General features: G+C 37.1%; 1 protein-coding gene across 1 annotated transcript; it reads left to right on the forward strand.

Moving 5' to 3' along the window:
- Positions 1–24: 24 nt before the first annotated feature.
- Positions 25–22,182, forward strand: QRSL1 (glutaminyl-tRNA amidotransferase subunit QRSL1). Its single transcript, XM_033103013.1, has 11 exons — positions 25–178; positions 6,452–6,611; positions 6,920–7,018; positions 8,031–8,127; positions 10,490–10,666; positions 13,622–13,797; positions 13,886–13,998; positions 15,727–15,919; positions 16,412–16,529; positions 19,318–19,523; positions 21,936–22,182. The coding sequence occupies exons 1-11, from the start codon at positions 53–55 to the stop codon at positions 22,154–22,156; spliced, it is 1,686 nt and encodes a 561-aa protein (XP_032958904.1). The 5' UTR covers positions 25–52; the 3' UTR covers positions 22,157–22,182.
- Positions 22,183–23,520: the final 1,338 nt, after the last annotated feature.

Consider the following 23,520-nt stretch of genomic DNA (forward strand, 5'->3'; position numbering starts at 1 on the left):
CGGGCTGCAATCCGACCAATCTAAGTACTCGGTGTTGCAAGGTTCAGTGACGATGAAAGATGGCTGCGCCCATGTAATACCTGTAGCTGTTGTTGACCTTTCCTTTTCCTCCTTGTCATTTGCGCCCTGTGGTGGCAGGCAGGGCACGAGGACCATGCTGGGCCGGACCCTCCGAGAAGTGAGTACAACTGGCTGCTGAGGGCCCAGGGTCGGGAAGATTGGCGGAGTCCCTGACATAGAGTCCGCGGCCCTGACCACGCATCTCGGTCAGCCTCGCCGACTCCTTCCCTGGAACTAGGTGGAGGATTGGGAACTAGGACCAGTGGGTGCTTAGGCTGTCCTGTCCATACCGGTTCTGCAGTTAGGACCTCAGCAGGGGAGACTTCAACACCGCGGAGCTGTGGGGTGGAAGTGTACAGCCGGCTTCTCAATTAGACCCCTGCTCAGGCTGGGTCAGGCCCCGGTGGTCTCCCAAGTGGGCTTCTGCCACATAAGAGGCATTTTGCTGGTCCCGTTCAGCCTCTCTTCTGTCCCCAACACTCATTTGATGCAGTTCTAAGGAGCCCAGCAACTCCGTCCCTTGCAAAATCCAAACTAATGATTTTCGGCTTTTTTCCTCCTTGAAAAATATTCATTCCCTAGGCTTTAACTACCATTAAGATACCAATGATTCCTTTACCCTTGTCTGCGTTTCCAGGACATCATTTTTTAATTCTAGACTAGACTTGTGAATGTGCTCTGGGCATCTCTTGCAAATGTCCCATAAGCACCTCAACCTCACTTTAACCAAAGTTGACTTCATTACTGTAACCCGACGACCACTCAACCTCCATCTTAAAAAACTAACCAAAATCTGATTTCTGAATTCTTAATAGTCTCTTATTAATGGGAAAACTGTTATCCTAGTTGCCCTTAGATTCTTCCTGATCTGTTGTATCCAATAAGTAACTAACCTCTGTTAATTCTGCCTTGAAATTATGTCTGTTCTAATTTCAAGCAATGTGTTCTCTTGCTATCTCCCTGCTGATAGAGCTTTAATTCAGGTCTCCTTGCTTCCTGGCCTAGATCTCTCAAACATTATAACCGTAGTCAGGCCCACTGCTATCAGAATGACCTCCCGCCCATGTTAAAGCTACAGCTGTGTTCCTGAGGTAGATCTGTGTGGTAAGGCCCAGCGTGTAAGATTTAACCAGGTCTCCAGATGATTCTGCTTGATAAGTAGGGGTTGAGGACCTACCCTGCCTTCTATCATCACCTGGAAAGTTCTTTTATTTTCTTACCGGCTGGTAGCCTTTTAGAAAACTGTGAATTATCTTGAGAACTTTTTTAAGTCCACAAGCTTTAAATAATTAGTTCTTCCCCAAAATAATTATTGTTTTACCATCTTAAATTGCATCTGGCCTATACTGCCAGTGAAAAATTCTATTCGTTCCTTAAAACAAAGAAATCGAAAATTTATTTTAAAATGAAATACAACTTTTAAAATGTGGCGTTTTCTTTTTTTGCCCTTTCCCCTTCAGCACCACCTTTTTTGTGCCACTCTTTCCTGATGTTGTTGAGTGAGGCGTTGTGAGAAATGACTTTTACCTCAAGGAGTTAAAAAAAAATTTTAGGGGAATTGACCCAAAGTAGATAGGAGGTTGCCTTGGCATGATTACTTTCACTTAATCACTCTTTTAACAGATATTTATTGATACCTAATACATGCAAAACATTATTTGGTGGTTATTTTCCAAACCCAAAATATATCTTCTGGCCACGCTGTACTTTTTGCGCATCATTCTAACCAAATTCTAACAATTAGAAATTAATTTAGTACACATTCTATTTTAAATATGTAAAGATGCCTGCAAAGATTAAATGATTTACTCATCCGTGTTGTAAATTATAATAGTTCAATCAAATTTCTCTCATTTATCACACTCTAGTTGCAATAATCAATTGAGGAAAGGGGAGATTTGCTGGGGATAAAATAAGGGTAAGGGAAAGAAACTATGGAGTTTTGAGGCAATTTGGGAGACCTATGGTAAGTGGAGGCTTAGGGCAACACAGGAGCCCTGGGAGAAAGCACTGCAAGGAGGTGAAGTGCCAAATAGGAGGTAAAGCTCTTATTTGTAAAATTTACCCAGGTATATTCAGGAAGGGGGAGGAGTCTTACCTTCCTTTTTTTTTGGACGAGCCCAGTGTTTCTAGGCGCCAGGCACCAGGCTAATATTATTAATCCTGAAGTTTAATTATATATCCAATGGGCTTTTTGGGGGTCTAGCCTAAGAACATTTAATTATTGTTCCATAGGAAAATTGATTCCACAGTTTAAACAGCTCAGTTATTTATTCATTCAACTAACATTTATTGAGCACTTCTCTATCCAGACACTGGGGTTTAGCATTGAAGACAGACGGAAGCTCCTGCCCTCATGAAACCTACATTTTTGTGGGGAAGCCGGCATTAAATATGGGTTTTTTTTAAGTAAATAATTTCACATAGTATTAAGTGCTATGAAGAAAGATTAAGCAGGCTATAGTGTGAGAATTAGTTGGGGCAGCTGGAGGTTTTAGGTAGAGTGGTCAGGGAAGGGTTCCCTGACTGGGTGGGTGATATTTAATAGAGACCTGAAGGGAATAAAGGGTGAGCCCTGGGAAGATCTGGGAAAAGAGTGTTTCAGGCAAAGACTGAATCAAGAGCAGGCTTGACATGTTCAAGGAATAGCAAGAAAACCAGCATGCCCATAGAGAAGTGAATGAGGAGGAGAATAGTGGGAGATGAAGTTAGAGAGATAAGCAGGAGTCAGATCATGGAGAGCATTTTAGGCCACAGTAAGAAGTGTGGATTTAATTCTATGTGTAATGGGAAGCCTCTGAAAAGTTGTCAGTCCGTGGACATGATCTGATTTAAAATTTAAAAACCTCCTTCAGGCTACTCATAAGGATTATGGTCCAGGAAGGCAAATGAGAAAGCAGGAAGACCATTTAGATGGCTGTTGTATTGGCAGCACGGATAGAGTGGTGGGAGTAGATGTCGCGCGAAGTGGGTGTTAGAGCTTGCTGATGGATTGGATAGTTTAAGGGAAGAGTTTAAGGGAAAGAAAAGAATTAAGGAGGATGGCTAGGGTTTTGGCCTGGGCAGTTGGGGAAATGGTAACATTTATCAAAATGGGAAGACTAAAGGGAGCATGTTTGTGGTGATAAGGTCATCAAAATTTCTGTTCTGGATGTGGTAACTTTAAGATGCCTCCTAGATATGCAAGTGAAGATGTCAGTGAAGTAGGTGGATGTAGGAGTATGGAGATCGAGAAAGAGACTAGGTATGAAGCTATAAATTGGCAACAATGTGGAAGATAATTTAAGCTACAGGGCCGGATGAGATCACCTGGGGAAGTTGAGTGTAAAAATGGAAGGTCTAAAACTTTCCAACAGTTAGAGGTCAGCAATAGGAAACAAAGCCGCAAGAGACTTGGAGGAATGTCCAGTAAGACGTGAGGAAAACCAGGCGGGCTTGCTGTCCTGAGATACAAGTGAAGAAGTGCTTCAAGGAGAGAGGGATCTCTTATGTAGAATGCTGCTGGACTGAGCGGTGATGTTGGATTTAGGAACGTGGAGCTTGCTGGTGATCTTGACATGCTATTTCTTGAAACAAAGGAGACAGAAACATGAATATGAAATGAGTGTGTTAAAGATACCAGTCAACTGGACATGGCACCCTCCAGGGCTCTCCAGTACTTTCAGCATTTATCACAACTTTTTTTAAAGACAGTTCTTTCCCTAAGTGATCCTTTGATGCTCTCTGTAAAGTTAATAAAATGTTTTCTGCTCTGTTGCACAGTAGTACATGTTGTAACACCTTGCATAGAGAAGTAGTATAGTGGTCCAGAGCATGGGCTTTGGAAATAAGATCTGGCCTTGTTTGAATCCCAGCTCTGCTACTTCCTAGCCATGTGATTTCAAGCAGAAACTTCATGATTTATCTGTAAAATGGAAATAGTATCTGCCCAGAGTGTGGATGTAAAGATTAAGTGAAATATAAAGCATCTTTTTTAGGGGTCAGGAGATGTGGACCAACTAGAATTGAGGTTTGGGAGATGAGACAGATAATGGTAATGATGTAGCCTGGGCTATGACCGTGAGACTTGGAAACTGGGGTGAGGTCAGGAACTGAGAGAGGCCAGGGGTCGGTGTCAGGACTTGAAGATGGAAGGCAACAGAATTAGCAACAAGAGCCATAGCAAAGAAAGCTATAGTGAGCTAGCTGCTAAAATCTTCAGTGCATGACGGAGCACCAGGGAAACTAGATTAACACATGGGGAGAGTAAGATAATGTCTTCCAAGTCCCGTGCTTCAGGTAAGCTGGGGTTTTTGAGAGAATGAGGAGGACGCCTGCCCACACATTCTCTCTTCCCCCACTGGGCGCTGTGGGACTTGGTAGGTAGGCGCTAAAACAGCTGTCCCTTGAGAAAGCTGCAGGAGAAGCAATGGCCTCAGGGAAAAGCCTAGTTTCCATTAGAGAAAAGAAATGCCAGGGAGAGAGAATTTGGTTTGTAACAAAAACTTTTACATTTGATTTCATTTTATGTTCAGATATGACACCTTTAGTTTTGTCCCAGGAGAGCTGTACTATTTATATCTTACACTCCTTATGCTCAGTCCATTCCAGCTAATTAGCATCTTTGCTTTCATTTCTCTTCTCCAGTTCCCTTACTGATTTTCTCAAATCTGGGTTTCCTAAAAATGGTCCTAACAAAAATCAGCACCATTTAAAATGAGTGCTCCAATCATCTTTCTTGCCCTTGTAACCACAACCGTAACTCCTTATCTCTTATTCTCATACCAGTTGGCAAGTTAGAAAGCAGCTTGAGGGATAGATCGTAGGCATCAGGGGACGTGCAGCAAAGAAGGAAAGTGGCAGACATAATTTCTTCATTTTACAACTTTACCGTGGGATAGGCCTGCCTATATACCTCTCTGTCTCTAGCTTTTGGTGTTTGCTTGTTCTGACTCTCTTACCCTCAGCCTACCACTGTCTTCTTTTTTCTCACTCCTTATTTACAATATTAGAATACATTGCTATCTTTTCTTTTTTTCCAGCTCCTTTCTTCTAAAGAGTTCACATTTTATCCAAACCACTGAACAGAACTCTCTCTTCTTTTTACAGGGTTATCTCCTTTCAGTGAAGCCCAGCTGCCTCTCCCCACCCCTGAATCCCCCCCAGGCTCCCCATGCAGTCCTTTCCTCCTTGGGGTCCTCTCCATGGCCTGTTCCCACAGCTTTCCTCATTTAAAACCCTCAGCCCTAAGAGTACCACTGCTTTGGTGATTTATTCAACAGCGGAGAGCAGATCATACGCAGAGTTTCCTCTAAATGCGAACTCCTGTTGCTTGATGTAGAGGCTATGTGAAAATACAGTCAACTTAGAGGACACACTAAGCATCCCCTAGTACAGCGAGAAATGGTGAAGGGGCATATGTTAAGAAGTTACCTTGCCCTTTACTATTTGTGTGACTTTGGACAAATCACTTTACCTGTCTGAGCTTCAGTTTCTTCACCTCTAAAAGGATGTTAATACCTCACTTCTGTGGTGGTTTTAAGGATAAATGAAGTAATAATGCATGTAGCCAACAACAGTACCTGTCTCTTGGTAAATACTCGACAAATATTACTTCTTCCCCACCCCTGTCATCTCTGAGCTCCCATCTTATCCAGCTCTTTTCATATTGTCTCCAAAGATTTGATACTATCTTTGGCTTCTTGTTGTTCATTCCTTTTATCTGAAAAGTAGTTATTACTCCCCATAGGAAGTATTAAATATTAATAGTTATCACCACCTCAGGCTTCATTTATCAATAGACAGGTTCTGGTCACTTGTGGTGCAGTTATTTAATGCTCTCTTTACTAGACTTCCTAATGCAGCAAAGACAAGATTTCAGAAAAGTTGGTTTTTAATTTGCTTTTGAACCCATATTTTATAAGTATCTCTCAATTTGTAATGGCTTTTGCTTGAATTCTACAATAGATATAAAGCTCTATTTTAATGAAGATCATTTACTGAGATCCATACAGGCGTGTAATTCCTTGTGTAGTTCATTTCTTCTCACTATGGCCGGCCTGTATTGCCGCTAAGCTGCTCTCTGTACACAGTCCACCCAAACCCATGTTCACCTATGGAGGGCCTCTATTTCTAGGCAGGATGTCTTACCTAAACCATCGCTCTCATTCGTTGAAGACGGACTTAGAAACAAAGTTCCTTAGGCAGGGCTATGAATGTGCTGTCCTCCATCCTGTCTTCAAGCTGATGGTGGGTTCCCTCCTTCACTACACTAAGTGCAGACGTGATCGGATCTCGTGGCTTTGAATCCAAGCTGCACTTCAAAACTATACTTAACCACTTTATCTGCCTGCGTCAGTGTAATCTTTGCAACTTCTGCAGACTCAGCAAAGGGTTTTTGAATTGTACATAGGTTTCTGCGGCACTGAAACAAGGCCAAATTACTCCAACTGAGCTCTGTCAGAAATGTCTCTCTCTTATCAAGAAGACCAAGTTTCTAAATGCTTACATTACTGTATCAGAAGAGGTGGCCTTAAAGCAAGCTGAAGAATCAGAGAAAAGATACAAGAAAGGTAAATGACTTCGAATTATACTTAATTGTTATGTCACTAGAGAAAGTGTTAGTGGATGTAGCAGTCTCCACTGGGCAAGTGAGTTAACAAAACATTCCCTTGTTTAAAGAACTTGCCCTGAGGTACAACGAAAATGAGGTGATTGGATATGTGGTGTATTGTACTGTTCAATGCTAATAATTTCTAACAAATTTGGTTTCTGAAGAAGTATCTTTACTAAAAGCAAACCGTTATTATAATAACTGTATTAATGTGTGTCTCTATTGGGTGCTAGATATATCTTCTATTCTTTTGGGGTTTTAATACAGGTCACTCACTTGGGGATTTAGACGGAATTCCTGTTGCAGTAAAAGACAACTTTAGCACGTCCGGCATTGAGACAACATGTGCATCAAACATGCTGAAAGGTAGAGTTTAACTGATTAGAGCATTAATAGTTTTATAAAAATAAGCATTTTCAGTTTACATTAAAGATATTAAAGCACCAAGGTATTCTCAGACTAATTATATCTGCAAAGGAAATGCTTGGGATGGAATATTTCCTCTTTACTATCTGCTCTTTCAGAATGCAGAATTATTCTTTAGACGTAGGCCAGCTTAGTGGATGAATCCTATTTAGGGTTTCAGCAGTCCTGTTCAGGAAGACTTAGTGATTGATCACCAGAGACACTAAGCGACCTCTAACTCCTACTCATTGATAACAGGGGGATAAGTACGAAATGGCTGTCATTATCCCGCTCTTGAGGACGGTATGAGGAATCCTCTACGGTCCTGTTATTTTTTATTTCCTGACTCTTCTGCCTCTTATATCACCGTACTTATCTAAGTATAGTGATGCTTAGTTTTATTCTTTACAGTTTAGTACGTCAAAAAGGAATCATGTTTATCAAGATGTTTGGATCCTAGGAGGAAAATGAAATGGAAGAAGGTTATTCAGAGTACTACACATTAAAAGAAATATTCTGAGGTGTGTGCCCCCAGTTTCCTCTGATAGGTAGACTGTTGTTAATTGTTTTGGAATATATACTAGATAGAGAAAATTTTAACTGACAATAAAAATCTATTTCTGACTGGAAATGGAGCAAAATTACTGTGATACAGCATCATCTGAGAAGAAAAAGTCAAGCACAATAAGCAAAAATATGATTTGTGATTAGTTTCAAATGATTTGGGTACACCTCTATCATTCAGTATTTTGAAGTACTGTTAAAATCAATATCTAGACTGTCTTTGGAAAACATATAGCAATTGAAAAAAAATTAAGTTTTGGAAGAAAGTAACTATTAATCAAATTGGGAATAATGAACATATGTCAATACAAATTGTTCAATTGCAGCTTAAAATCTTGTTTCTTGAAAATATGATTTACATGTTCACTGTTTTTTCTCCTATAATAAAAATAACTGATTTTTTTTTCAGGTTATGTACCACCTTTTAATGCTACAGTTGTTCAGAAATTATTGGATCAGGGAGCTCTTCTAATGGGAAAAACAAACTTAGATGAGTTTGCTATGGGGTAAGTAAAGTCGAAACTTCCTTCTCTTGTATTTCTTCCATCTGTGTCTTTAATTTCATTAAATATAGGTACCTAAAAGTAGTGAGATCATCACTACTCTAAAGCCAGTCCAGTGATTTCAGGACTCTAATGCCAGTTTCTCAGTCCCTCTGTGAGATTATGTTCTGCTGTCTAATAGATATATGGTCATATCTCATTTTGATTTAGTTTCCATTTCCCTGATGACTAACGATGTTAAACATTTGTATGTTTGTTTTGCCACCCATATATCTTCTTTGGTGAAGAATCTATTCAAAATATTTTGCCCTCTACCCTTTTTCTTTAGTGGGTTGTTTGTCTTCTTACTGCATTGTAAGAGTTCTTTCACATACAAGCGAATATTCTAGATTCAAGTCCATTATCATAGAGGTGATTTGCAAATATTTTCTCCAAGGCTCTGGCCTGTCTTGTCATTCTTTTGGCACTTAGTAAATTTATGTTGAATGGATTCATCCATGGGAGTAAACTCGAACATAGGTTATTAGGACATCACCTGAAACAGCTGATCAAAATGAGTATCACCAGTGAGGGGGAAGTGGACATTGTGTACCTCCAGATGTGATTCCCTGGGAGGAATACAGCATCACCTATGCAGTATTCCAGCTGAGAATGTATAACCTGAAGCTAATAACAAGGAAACAAAAGACAAATCTGAAAAACGTTGTATTAAAATGTCAACATCAGAAAACAAAGGCTGTGAAAATGTTCCAGGTTAAAAGAGGCTAAAGAACGTAAAACCTAAAACTTACAGAGGAGAACGAAGGAGAAAATCTTTGTGACCTTGAGTTCGACAAAGACTTCCTAGGACACATAAAGTACACTCCATAAAATAAAAAATTGATTGGACTTTGTTAAAATTAAGAATTTCTGTACTTTGAAATACACTGTTAAAAAACGAGAAAACAAGCTGTAGATTGGGAGAAAATATTTGCAAAACATGTGTGAGAAAGAGCTAGTATCCAGTATATATAGAACCTTTCCCAACTTAATAATAAGAAAACTACTCAATTAAAAAAAAATGGATAAAAGAAGGAGACATTTCATTAAAGAAGATAAAATAGTTGGCATATAAACACATAAAAATGCTTAACATAATTAATCGTTAGGGAATTACATATGAAAACTACAATGAGATACTTACACCTATTAGAATGGCTTTAAAAGTGACAATATGAAGTGCTGACAAGAATGCAGAGCAATTGGATCTCTCATACAATGCTGGTAGGGAAATGGCATAGCCATTTTGGAAAATAGTTTGGCAGTTTCTTATAAAGTTAAACGTACACTTACCGTGTGACCCAGCAATCTCAATCCTGGGAAGAACTTCTCTCAAGAGAGGAAGACTTAGGTTTATAGCAAAGCACTGGCTAGGACCTTTCAGTACAATATTTATTGTGACTTTATTCAGATTGCCAAAAACTGAAAATAAGTCAGTGTCCACTGACTGGTGAATGATTTAAAAAGTTAAAAAAAAAAAAGAGGCTAAAGAGACAATGATAACTAAATATAATATCTGACTCTAGACTTGATCCGGTACTGGGAGGGCAGTAAAATGCTATAAAGGACATTATTGAATCAGCTGACAAAATTGGATTACTTAGTACATTAGATAAAAGTATTGCTTCGATGTTAAATTTACTGAGATTGATAATTTTACTATCACTGTATAAGAGAATACCCTTAGTCTTAGGAAATAAATACTGAATACATACTAAATAAAGTATTTAGGGATAAAGGGCCATGACAATATAATTACCCTTACATGGTTCAGAAAAAAAAAAAAAAAGTTCAGACACACAACACACAAATGATGAAACAAATGAGGTAAAATGTTAACAATAGGTGGATCTGCGTAAAGGGTATAAAGTTCTTTTCATACTATTTTTATTTTTGTAATTTATCTGTAAGCTTGAAGTTGTTTCAAAATTTTAAAAATAAATTATTAGCATTCCATTTATAATGCTTTTCTTAAAACTTCTGATTAAAAGAAGGATTCCTTGGAAAAACTTCTTGTTAACTGAATGTTTGTAACACTGTTCAACCGGAAGACCTTAATTTACAAGGGAAACTGTCTTAAGCTAAATCAGATGATCAAATGGGATAAAAAAATCCTCATTTCTTAGCAGACTAGTTTTCTCTACTTTCTACCACAAATGCTCTTGCCATCCTCCACCTCCTCAACCATTTAATTAGAGAAAGTTACCTATCTTTTTCAGTTCAACTTAAGTGGATTATACAGTGTCAGAAGCAAATAATCAGGAGATGAAAATTTCACATAAAATGAAAATTTTATTAAGTATCTTGCTTCACTTCTTCACTTCAGATGTGGAAGCACAGATGGTATATTCGGACCAGTTAAAAACCCCTGGAGTTTTTCAAAACAATATAGAGAAAAGAGGAAGCAGAAGCCCCATGGTGACAAAGAGGATTCAGATTGGCTTATAACTGGCGGAAGCTCAGGAGGGAGTGCAGCGGCCGTATCAGCCTTCACATGCTTTGCGTAAGATGTTTTTCCTTCTGTACTTTAAAACCCAACCCAATACAAATAGTCGTAAACCACAGGCAAAATCCAACAATAGGGAATTTCATATCTTGGTATTTTTATTTCTTGTCAGTGAGTTATTGTGCTTAATGGTGTATCAAAATTATGTTATAAATACACTCAACTGTACAGCACACTTATGTATGTTTTATACATTTAACTTTAAAGTAACGTTTAAACTTGCCTTTCTGTACAGTATCTGGTTCTCTTAAAAACATGACTTTATGTATCTTGCAGAATAAACCAGTTAGCATAAATGGACTTCATTGAATTTCATTTTTTAAATAATTTATTTGAGTGTCAGCTTACTGATTGTACAAATATTTAGGGACTAACATACCATGAGTGCTGCTGAGCGAAATTGTTAGCTATGGTTTATCCTTCAGCGAAATCTGATTTTTGCCACACACACAAAAAAATGCTCTTAATAGGTATCAATAGGGTATTTAAAATAGTGTTTCCATCAACCCACAACTAAAAATGTTTATCAGGTAAAGGTTTACGAAGGGAGCTGATTTGTTCAGCTGTCATATTTTGTATTTGGAAAGCATCAATCATGCTTTATGTCTTAAGCCCCATTTATAAAGCATTTCTTAACCAACTAAAGAAGAGTAAATAAATATTGCTGTTATTATATTTATCTCCTTAATTATCCACTGAAACTAAGCTCCTTCACAGGCACTACAAGCAATAAATCATTTATATTTTTTAGAGCTGTGGAGATTTAGATTTAGATTCTACCGATTTTTTTTAGTTTCCCTGAAATCTTGTTAACAAGTAAAACTATTTCATTTTATCTCTGTGAAATTTTATAGCACCACATTAATATTAATGAGAGTTCTGACAAGTTAGGACTGCAAGATTAGGTGCTTTTTTTCTATCTTCATCACCCCACTTAGTATTCATCTTTCTGAAGGTGCTTTGAGAAGATGGCATTTTGACACATAATTCCTATGGAAATGTAAGTTTTACTTTTAAACAACCGTCAGTAAATCCTAATAAGAAAATGTATTCTTTTAGAAATTGTAAAAACAACAACAGTTCGATTTTTGTGGTTCACACGGACCTGGTAAGAAAGGCAGTCTAATTTGCATTGTCTGTAAACCATAAGGGCCATGTGATGGGTAGAAAAGGCGTTCAATCCAGAGTTTCATCTGGGTGTAATCAAGAGAAGCACAGACCCAGAGTTTGTACTGAATTGAATAAGTACCAAACCGTCAAGTGTTCTGCTTTGTTTCATCCCCTTTTGATTCATTTCTTTTATAATAGTTTTAAAAATGGGAAGATTTTTTGGAATGCTGTACACCACTAAAAAGAATGAGCTAGAGCACTAGTGACATAGAAAGATATCCAAAAACCACTGTTAAGTGGAAAACAAGTTGCAAAGTAGTACATATAGCATGACTTTTTATGAACAGTAATGATTAAGTACGTATATATGTTAGTTGCATGGAAGTGCCTAGATGAATGTATATCAATATTGATAACTGGATTTTTATGGGGGCAGTAATTATAATAAATTTCACTTTATATTATATAGTTATGTAATATTTTATATAATTAAATGCAGTAGGCATATACACTTTTCTAATCAGAAAAACCTTTTTTAACTATTTTTGAAAATTTGTTTAAATTTTTAATTGTGGTAAAATATGCATAACAAAACTTACCATCTTAACCATTTTCAAGTGTACAGTTTAGTAGTGTTAAATACATTCACATTATTGTGCAGCCAGAAGAACTTGTTTCATTTGCAAAACTGAAACTCTGAACTCATTAAAAAACAACTTTGCATTTGTCCCTCCAACCCCTGGCAACCACTATTCTACTTTCTATTTCTATGAATTTGACTACTCTGGGTACCTCATGTAAGTGAAATTATGCAGCATTTTTGGTTTTATGACTGACTTATTTCACTTACCATAATGTCTTCAAAGTTATTTTTTTTTTAGTAAGAAAAACATATACTCTATAGGTAACTGGGCAAAGAAATGAGCAGACACTTCATAGCTGGGTAATGCAAATACAAAAAAATGTGAAAAGTTATTTAAAAATGCACACTAACAGAGCTTTCTGGTTATCAAATTAACCATATTTTTAGAACTACTAGTATTCAGTGATGATAATGAAATATTGGATGTAATCTGATTCACTGTGATTGGGATTATAAATTGGCATAACCTTGCTGATGAGTAATTTGACAATATATATTAAGAACTGATAATAATAGACAGACCCTTTGGTCTGTCAACTCTACTTCTTAGAAGGTAGCCTAAAAAATAATCAGATATATGGGCAAAGATTTATGTTTAAAGGTGTTTATTACAAAGTAATTTATTATGCAGTTATTATCCTAGTTGGCAACAACATAAATGTTTAAATAAATTGAAGTGCATTTCTATCCATGATTCTAAATGGGGTAGCAGAAAGGCTGTATCTGAATTTCAGGGATGGGGTATGATTAGTTGCTAAAAGCATACTGTAAAATTGCCATTAAAGAAAGGTGTAAGATTTGTATGTATATTGATGAGAGAATGGACTTTAAAGTACTGGAAATTGCCAATTGATAGAATAGTATACGTATTTTAAATTTTCAGTAATTTTAATGACATAGTAAAGGGCTCATGATAAGCAAAAAAAGAGATGGGAACTGTGTTACAGAATGACCTGAACTATGAAAGAAAATGCATTTTAAGAAAAACTTGAAGTTAATATGCCAAATGTTAACAGTGTTTGCCTCAGGATGGTGGAATATTTTGTTACCTCTTACCCTTTTCTATATTTTAAGAATTCTTTGAGACGAGCATGTTTTACTTTTGTGTAATACAATTTAAAAATACACATTTACAAAGGTAGATCCAAATATAATTAGAGATATGTCATTCTTCTAAAGAGAATCCATTTAAATTCCAGGGCTTTAGGATCAGACACAGGAGGATCGACCAGGAATCCAGCTGCCCACTGTGGGGTTGTTGGTTTAAAACCAAGCTATGGCTTAGTTTCTCGTCATGGTCTCATTCCCCTGGTGAATTCAATGGATGTGCCGGGAATCCTAACCAGATGTGTGGATGATGCAGCAGTTGTGTTGGGTATTTATATGATTCCACATAGCTTCAAAACATTACAGTTTCACTGGAAAACAATATGTCTGTCACTCACAAGTACTTTTCCTTACAGGTGTACTGGCTGGGCATGACTGCAAAGATTCTACCACAGTACAAGATCCTGTTAAACCATTTGTGCTTCCGAATTTGACAGACGTGAGCAAATTATGTATAGGAATTCCGAAGGTAACTCTTCCTTTCATTACTTTACAGAAATAGTGTCGAGTCAACTACAGAGCACCGACTTGGGAAATAGACTAGTTGGTTTTGAATCCCTTCTCTGCCACTTTTATTAGCTATGTGAACTGAGCACATGGCTTAATCTCTCTAAGCTCAATTTCCCTATCTGTAAAATAATAATCTGGATAATAACAATATTGATCTCAGAGCGTGGCGAGGTTTGAATCATGGGGATGTAATGTATAGTGTGGCGACTATAGTTAAAAATACTGCATTGCATATTTGAAAGTTGCTAATAGAGTAGATCTTAAAAATTCTCATCAAAAGAAAAAAAGACCTCTGTAACTATGTATGGTGACAGATGTTAACTAGAACTATTGTGGTAATTATTTCTTAATACATACAAATATTGAGTCATTATGTTGTACACCTGACACTAATATAATGTGGTACGTCAATTATACCTCAATAAAAATAATTAGATAATCATGTTAAGCAGGGATCTGTAAACTTTTTCTGTAAACCATCAATTAGTAAATATTTTAGGCTTTGAGGGCCATACAATCTTTATCATAACTACTTAACTCAGCCATAGGCCATATGTAAGTGAAAGTGTGTGACTGTGTTCTAATAAACTTTATTTTCAAAAATAGCTGGCAAGTCCATCTGCCTGATGGGCCATAGTTTACTAATCCCTGATGTAAGGTTGTAGCCCAGAGCCAAACGTTGCATAGTGAAGGCTCAATAAGTAGTATCATTATTGCTATCATTATTAGTATTACTACTGCATTTATTACAGTAGCAACTGAGTAATTCATACATGAAAGTAAATATGTTAAATTACTGACCTTTAAAATTTTTTTAAATGTTAAGCTTAGCGGTCATTTTTGTTGTGGGAGTCAGTCCTATGCATTGTAAGGTGTTTAGTAGTTTCACTGGCCTCTATCTTTAGAGGTAGCACCCACCACCACCACCACCACAACCCCATGCCAAAAATGTCTCCAGACATTACCAAATGTCTCCTGGTTGAGAGCAAAAGGATAAAATTGCCCCCAGTTGAAACTACTGCTGTAGAGAAATACTACTTTCTTTAAAATCTTCAATAAAGGTAATAGCTCTGCCTTCTTTTGAGGATTTAGAAAGAGCACAGGTTGTAAAAACGGACCTACCGTGTTTCCCCGAAAGTAAGACCTAACTGGAAAATAAGCCCTACCATGATTTTTCAGTATGACATCCCCTGAACATAAGCCCTAATGCATCTTTTGGAGCAAAAATATGTATAAGACCCGGTCTTATTTTCGGGGAAACGTGGTACTTTGGAATACTAGATCCTTTCTTTACCTGCTATGTAACATTAGGACAGTTACTTAACTTCTCTAGTTTCAACATTTTTAATAAAATTAAGTATGATAATACCTTATGGGATTGTTAAAAGCATTAATTGAGAGAGCCTTTGAAAAGCTTCTAGCAGAATACCTGATATATAACGAACATTTAACAAATAAAAGTTCTCCAACCAGATCTCTAATCCTTAATATTGTTGTATCCAGTTCATAATATCTAGTGCTATGCTTGTCATGCCATAAATACTCTTAAATTAGTTCAATCTTTCTAGCTACCTACTAGCAATTTAATCAGACTTTCTAATGTATTGCCAAAGGTCCTGGAGTACAAATTTTTGTAAAATAATCTATATCAATGTTGTAATTTTGTATCTTAACTTTTTCCAATAAGGAATATCTTGTACCAGAATTATCAAATGAAGTACACTCTCTTTGGTCCAAAGCTGCGAATCTCTTTGAGTCCGAGGGGGCCAAAGTGATTGAAGTGTCCCTGCCCCATACCAGTTATTCAATTGTCTGCTACCATGTATTATGTACATCGGAAGTGGCATCGAATATGGCAAGATTTGATGGACTAGAATATGGTAAGATGGCTTTGTTTGGAATTTTTAAGGTAGTTGTCTCAAACATTGGAAAGTTTCATTTATTAGTGGCAAAAAAAACTTATTGCCTAAGATGATGTTAATGATTTAGGGAAGTAAATCAGTGAATCCTTTTACCTTTGTTATTTTAGCATTATACTCACACTATTTACCATAAATATCTCTGTATGTACAGTTCACCTTATCTTTGTGTTCTCAGTCCATCTAATGTAGTGAGTAGCACAGGATATAGTAGCTCAGTAAACATTTGAATGAACAAATGAGAAAGTGAACAAGGGAGATTTCCCTCTTGGTTATTTCCTTCTCTCCTTGATTCCTGATTGGTCAGTCAGTCACAAGGCAGACAAAGACGAGAAACCATTAAGGGCAATCTCCTGAAATTTTACTGTTGGTCACAAATGTGTATCTAGGTCTGCTTTTCAGCCAAAACTTTACTTCCTTTTCAAGTAATGTTTATCTCTTTCTTGTTTTCAGGTCACAGATGTGACATTGATGTGTCTACTGAAGCCATGTATGCTGCAACCAGACGAGAAGGGTTTAATGATGTGGTGAGAGGAAGAATTCTCTCAGGAAACTTTTTCTTATTAAAAGAGTAAGATAATTCATTTAGGAATTTTCCACATTCTTGAAACTTGAGTAAAGTAATATGTCTATCAGGTCTCATAAGTTGAAATATTTGCTAAAGAAGCAAAATCTTTATGATTTGATTTAAAAATCAAAATTAAAGGCCTATTTATGGTACTTTTGGTTCCTGGTTATTTAAAAACATTGATGCACTAGCTAAATGATTAGTACAAACTAAGTATAGGAAGCCTCAAAGCATTTTGGCCTCATTACATGTGCCCGGACTATGATTGCCACAATGGCTTATTGCTTTTAGAGCCTTAAGCAGGCAGTTACGTTGGTCTCTTGACAAATTTAGTGAATCAACTTAGTTTTCCCTTCCATTGTGGATGCTTGCTTCAAGAAATAATTTCAAATTATTGTGACTCCCTCTTAGACTGTCTTCAATATAAGTTTACTAACCATCTTGTGAAGGCATTATCCTAAGTGAAATAGGTCAGAGAAAGACAAATAGAGTACGACCTCACTTACATGTGAATCTTTTTAAACAGCCAAACTCATAGAAACAGAGAATAGAATGGTGGTTGCCAGGGTCTAGGGGCAGGGGCAATGGGCAGACTGGTGTTGGTCAGAGGGTACAACTTTCCAGTGATGACATGAACAAGTCCTGGGGATCAATGTGCAGCATGGCGACTAGAGTTAGTATTATATACTTGGAAGTTGCTAAGGGCGCAGATTTTAAATATTCTCACCACTCAAGCAATCCTTGGAGCTCCCGCTGTGTGCTACTTTCTCCCACCCAGTACTCTGCTCTGGCAAATTCTGGCTGTCTTTGCCTCCCTGAACTTCCAGTCTTGGTCTCCTTAACTTACTGAGAATCCCCTCTCTCCACTTTTAAACTCCGTTTAGGTTCCCCCTCTCTGGGCCTGCCCTGGAAACTGCCTCCCGGCCTTATTCTGGGGAAATCAAAAGGCTTCACTTTTCTCAGGACACCCTCTCCTGAATGCCTGCCTGTTGCCTAATGTCTGAAAATGGTGGTGTCATTTTGTCTTGTTTTCTAGTTGTTTAAGATGGCAGGGTAAGTCCCATCCCTATTACTGTGTCACTGATAGGAGCAGAAGTTCTGCTTTTGAACCATATTTAAAAGTAGGAAGAAATTTCATGGAAAAGGGAAGTATTTGTTCTTTTATAAAATTCAGGTTTGAGGAATGATGTTAATACATTTGTTGATGTAAGAAACGTTCAAACCTGTAGAGAACTTTACTGAGTTTATTTGAGCCAAACTGACAATTGCTGGGAAGCAAAACTGCAACGGATATAGAAAATGCTCTGGAGAATGGCAGTTTTACAGTGTATTTCATACATTAGAATCAAAGGAGGAGATGTGAGAGGGTTACATGAAATCAACTTGTGGTAGACTAAGTAGGTGGGAGAAAGCAAAGCAGGGAAATTTCTAGGATAGGATAAAAGGTAAAATGGAGAGACACATACTTTTATATTGGTAGGCACAGGATAGCTAACAACATTTACAGCACATAAAGATGGTATTTGGGGAACAAGATAACAATGAGGGGTTCTATAATCTGGCGAGATGGGTTGTGCCCTGAGGGGTCCAGAAAAAGGGATTACTCTGACATTCCAAGGGTATGTTATCTTAGATGCAAAAAGACGATAGACAGGCTCATTTCAGATAGATTGACCTTTGTCAAGGAAGCTACAGGCCGAGAATGTCACTACTGGCCTTGTCCTGCTTTTAGTTAGGAATTTTTATTTTATGTTCAGCCATCCTATGTGGTTAATTTCGGTCTCTCAGTTTGTAGAACCTGCCAGGCAGGTCTCCCCTGAGCTTGTCAGGTTTAATACGTGGCCCCTTTTTCCTCCACACATTATTTAGTCCATCAACTGTATTGTTGCATAAATTATAGGTGATACCTGCATTCATTTCTATAGACCCTATGGTCAAATGATAGTAAGGACATCTGATATTGCTATAGCATTATTTTAGGGTAAAAAAGATGTCACATTATTATCTGATTGTATGTGGTCTGCAATAAGACTGGCGTTCTTACATCCATATTTACAGGTGAGGAAACTGAAGTTGGAAGGTTAGTACTTTCGCCAGTCTAAGTTAGCATCTCCAGGAGGATCTAAAGAGGGTTTTCTTTTTCCCTTTCTTTACATCATTGACATATAGTCACTCCTGTGTCTGGCTAATTCCTTAATCTTTTCAGTAAAGCATCTTTTCTTGAATTTCACATTGCCATTCCTGGGCTGTGCCTATCCATAAAATACAAAATTGCAAATACTGCATACTTTCCACAATTTCTCTTTCCAGCGCCTGTTTCCGAGTGTCTAATTCTGATAGCATGTTAGAATTTTGCAAAACTTCAGAGTCCTTATAATAATTAGTAGTCATTATACTATAGATGAAATTAGACATTATAATCGAGGATCGGAATGAGCCTCCAGAGACCTAGTTCTAGCCCTTCTACCTTTGTGACCTTTGGAAACTCATTTAATTGTTATACTTGATTTTCCTCACATGAAAATGAATGTTCTGATATGATGGTGTCCCTGGAAGTGTTAATATCTTGTGATTATATGTGCAGAATTGCATCTCGTACTGAATTCTGATTGATTAAATTCCAGATGTACAAACTTTTTGAATGACAGCACAAATGAACAAAATTTATTTTTATGTATTGTGAAGAATCTTAGTTGTACCTGCTCATAAAGGCCAACAATCAGGCCTCATGTGTGAGACTTGATTCAAAGAAATAACAAGACGCCCTTCAAATGTCTGTTTTTTTCCACAGAAACTATGAGAATTATTTTGTGAAAGCACAGAAAGTGAGACGACTCATTGCTAATGATTTTGTGAATGTTTTTAACTCTGGAGTGGATGCTTTGCTAACACCCACCACCTTGAGTGAGGCAGTGCCATACCTGGAGTTCATCAAAGAAGACAACAGAACGCGAAGTGCCCAGGGTGACATTTTCACACAGGCCGTAAATATGGCGGGTGAGGGCCCCTCCAGAACGTTCTTTAATTTAATTTTCAGGCAGGCACCCTGGTCTTCAACTTAGGTTCTAGCTAGATTGTTTTCTAAAGGCAGTAACTTGTCCTTCTGGAATTAGGAGAGAGAGAGAGAGAGACGGAAACGTGTATGCACACACATACTTAACCACATACACACATATTTAGAGTCAATCCACTTAATAGCATATTTGTAAGTTATATTTTTTAAATTTTCAAACTTACAGAAAAGTTGAGAAAATAGTATAATGAATACCCATGTGCCATTTGCCTAGTCATCCTTATGAATATTTTGCCTCATTTGCTTTCTCCTCTCTCTCTCTCTCTCTCTCTCTCTCTCTCTCTCTCTCTCTCTCTCTCTCGCTCTCTGCCCTCCCCACCTCTCTCTCCCTCTCCCTCTCCCTCTCTCTCTCTCTCTCTCTCACATACACACACACTTTGTTTTTAGCTGAATAATTTGAAAGTTTCAACATCATGCTACTTTACCTCTAAATACGTTAGCATGAATCTTCTAGGAATGAAGACATTCTCCTACATAACTACAATTCCATTATCACTCCTAAGAAAACTAACGTAAGTACAATCATACTCCAAGTATAGTCCATATTTAAATTTTCTCATTTTCAATTTAAATAAATTTTCTAAATTAATTAAATTATCAATTGTACCAAAAATGTCTGTTATAAGTTGTTTTTCCCCCTGATATATTACATTTGTTTATGATGTTTTTTTAAAATCCAGAACAGCCCCCTCAGTTTTCTGGGTTTTTTACGACTGTGTTATAATTTTTGTTTCAATCATCAAGCACAATGTAGAACATTCAAGAGGAGACGGAAAGTCTATTGTATTTACCTGTACTTTTGCTTACTGTGTTCATTTCTCCCTTATGTATCAAGATTCCTTGTTTTATCATATCCTTTCTCATTAGAGAAATTACTTTAGCCATTCCTACCTTTAGGGTAGGTCTGTTGGCAACTAATTCTCTTCACTTTCTTTCTGAGAATGTCTTTATTTTCCTTTTATTTTTTAAAGGTTATTTTTGGCTGGATTCTGTTTTTACAGTTCTTTTCTTTAGCACTTAAAAAAATGTTGTGCTACTTTCTTCTGGCCTGCTTAGTTTCTGATAAGAAATCCTCCACCTTTAAATTTTTTTGTTTTATGTGACATTGACTTTTTTGAAGTCTAGTCCACTTGTCCTGTAGGATGTCCCATCCATAATCTGGATTTGTCAGATTCCTTCCTCATGACTGGGTTCAGCTAAACACTTTTGGCAGAACCACTGCATACTCTTCATGTCTGGAAACAATTAATATTAGTTTGTTCCACTTTTAGAAACGAGGTTGAACCCTTGGTTAAGGAAGTAACTGCCAGATGTTTTCCTTGTAATTAGATGTTTTTCCTTTTATCAGTTATAAGCAATTGGTGAAATGGTAAAGCGATACTTTCAGACCATGTGAATATCCCATACCCCACTAATCTTGAAGCGAGTTGTAGCATCTACTGATGATCCGTTGCCTGAATTATTACCTAGAGAATTATAAAATGCTGACTTTTCTAATTCTGTCATTCCTTCTATATGTATTAGTTAACAGTCTTCTCTAAAGAATTGCTTTTTTTAAAAATTTGATATATTATAAACAATTACTGTCATTACTGTTTTTGATGCTCAAATTGTTCCAAATTTAGCCAACAGAGTCCCCTTCAAATTGCATGTATCATTTAGACCAGTCCCCATTCGTTTTTGAAAATTTCCTTTTATGACATGACAAGATGTCCCAAGATCTTGTACTATCTCTGCCCCAAACCTGGAATTAAAACTACCCTGAGCTACTATTTCTCACCTAACACATTGGCAAAACTTCAAAAGTTTGACAATATATTTTACTAGCAAAGCTGTAGGAAAAAAAGACTCATTTTGCTGATAGGAGTTCAAAATGGTACAACTTTTTGGAGGAAATTTGGCATTATCTAACTACATATTCACTTATCCTTTGATGAAGCAATCCCTCTTCATCTGAACTACTTTCAAGAATACCAAAAAGCATGTACACAAGGAAATTCACTGGGGCATGGTGTAAAATAGCTAACTACTGTAAACAGCCTAAATGCCTAACCGCAGAAGAATGGTTGGATAAATTATGGTGAACCCACATAATGGAATAGTATGCAACTATAAAAGGAATGAAGAAGTTCTCTGTGAACTGATACACGTATAGTGATTTTCAAGATACATTGTTAAGTGAACAAAGGAAGGTACAAAAGCATGGATATCATATAATTTGTGTTACTTTTTAAACTTTATCCTGTCATGGACCTACTAGCACTGGCAAGTAGAAAAAGCTTCTGCTTCTTAGACGGGAGGATTAACCAACTAATGGGTTTCTTTGTTTTACTCAGGATTGCCGGCAGTGAGTGTCCCTATGGCCCTCTCAAACCACGGCCTGCCAATAGGACTACAGTTTATTGGACGTGCGTTTTGTGACCAGCAGCTTCTCGCAATTGCCAAATGGTTTGAAAAACAAGTCCAATTTCCTGTTATCCAACTTCAGGAATTAATGGATGATTGTTCATCAATCTTCGAAAATGAAAAGTTAACTTCTGTTTCTCTAAAACAGTAGTGATGAACATATTGTGCAAATTAAAATGATTTTTAAAGATTTTCTATTCTAGAAAAGTTGAGTGATCTTGCTAAGTTCTTATAATTGGATTCATTGTCGACATAATCATTCCTTGGAATCACTTTTTAAAATTCTTGTGATACAGTTAATTATAAATAATCTGTCAGCATTTATTAAGCATCTGCTAAGTGCAAAGTACAGGATTTCTACTATAATACAAGACACATGTTCCTGAAAAATGATGCATTTTTGCAGAAATGTTCATTAAAAAGAACAGAGCTTATTCACTTCATGAGGTATGTTAATGTTGAATAACTATGTTGTATACCTGAAAATAATATAATATTGTATGTAAATTATATTTTAATTTTAAAAAAGGAAAGCAGGAATAGTTCACAGTAAAAATAAGTTTAGAGTTCAACCTCTCAAAACTTACACATCTTTGTAACCAAAGCATTAACGAAAAGAGTCATTGGTACCTCCAGAGAGAATCTGGACAGCCACGCAGACCAGCAAGTCAGCATGTGGTGAGGCTGCCTCAGGGGATGTTACAAATGCACACAAACAACAAAATGCGAGTATTTCCCTCTGAGTGCTGAGCAAAGCAGGTGTAAGAGGAGCTCTGATCACAGGAGGAAGTGCAACCCACTGGGGCCGAGTCAAATAAGATTTGGGGTATGCTTCATTGGAGAGGTTCCCCAGGTGCAAGCACTCCTTTTATTTCTCTAAAAATAGACCTGCACTGGCAGAGAACTTTCTAACTTGCATGCTAAAGGTTGAAATTTTACATCTGCTATTCCAGAGCCCCACGCCAAGGTACCGAAAGAACTCCATGTTAGACTGAGTTCATTCTCCTATGAACCAATCCCGAATAAGCTCATTGATGTCACCAACTTGAAACGTGGTAGGTTCTTGGTAGAACTAGTTATAGTGAGAAAGTTTCCAGATACAGTTGTCCCCCCCTTATCTGAGTGGAATACATTCCAAGACCCCAGTGGATGCCTGAAACCCATACATACTGTGCCAACAGTACTAAATCCATATATACTGTGTTTTTTCCTATACACACACACCTATGATAAAGTTTAATTTATAAATTAAGCACAATAAGAAATTAAGAACTATAACTAATAAATAGAACAATGATAACAGTATACTGTAAAAAAAAAAAAAGTTATGTGAATGTGGTATTATTAAGTAAAATAAGGGTTATCGAACACAAGCACTGTGATACCATGTCAGTCAACCTGATAACCAAGAGGGCTAGTAGCTAACGGACAAGTGGCATATACAGTGTGGATATGCTGGACAAAGGGATTCATATCCTGGGCTGGTCGCCTCGAGATTTCATCATGTTACTCAGA

This window comes from Rhinolophus ferrumequinum, chromosome 3 (genome assembly GCF_004115265.2).
Source record: "Rhinolophus ferrumequinum isolate MPI-CBG mRhiFer1 chromosome 3, mRhiFer1_v1.p, whole genome shotgun sequence".
Lineage (NCBI taxonomy): Eukaryota > Metazoa > Chordata > Mammalia > Chiroptera > Rhinolophidae > Rhinolophus > Rhinolophus ferrumequinum.

Coding starts and splice junctions, on each gene's coding strand:
- QRSL1 (XM_033103013.1), top strand. CDS start 53: ATGAAAGATGGCTGCGCCCATGTAATACCTGTAGCTGTTGTTGACCTT. Junction 6,612..6,919: donor AGAGAAAAGATACAAGAAAG/GTAAATGACTTC, acceptor GTTTTAATACAG/GTCACTCACTTGGGGATTTA. Junction 13,999..15,726: donor TATGTATAGGAATTCCGAAG/GTAACTCTTCCT, acceptor TTTTCCAATAAG/GAATATCTTGTACCAGAATT.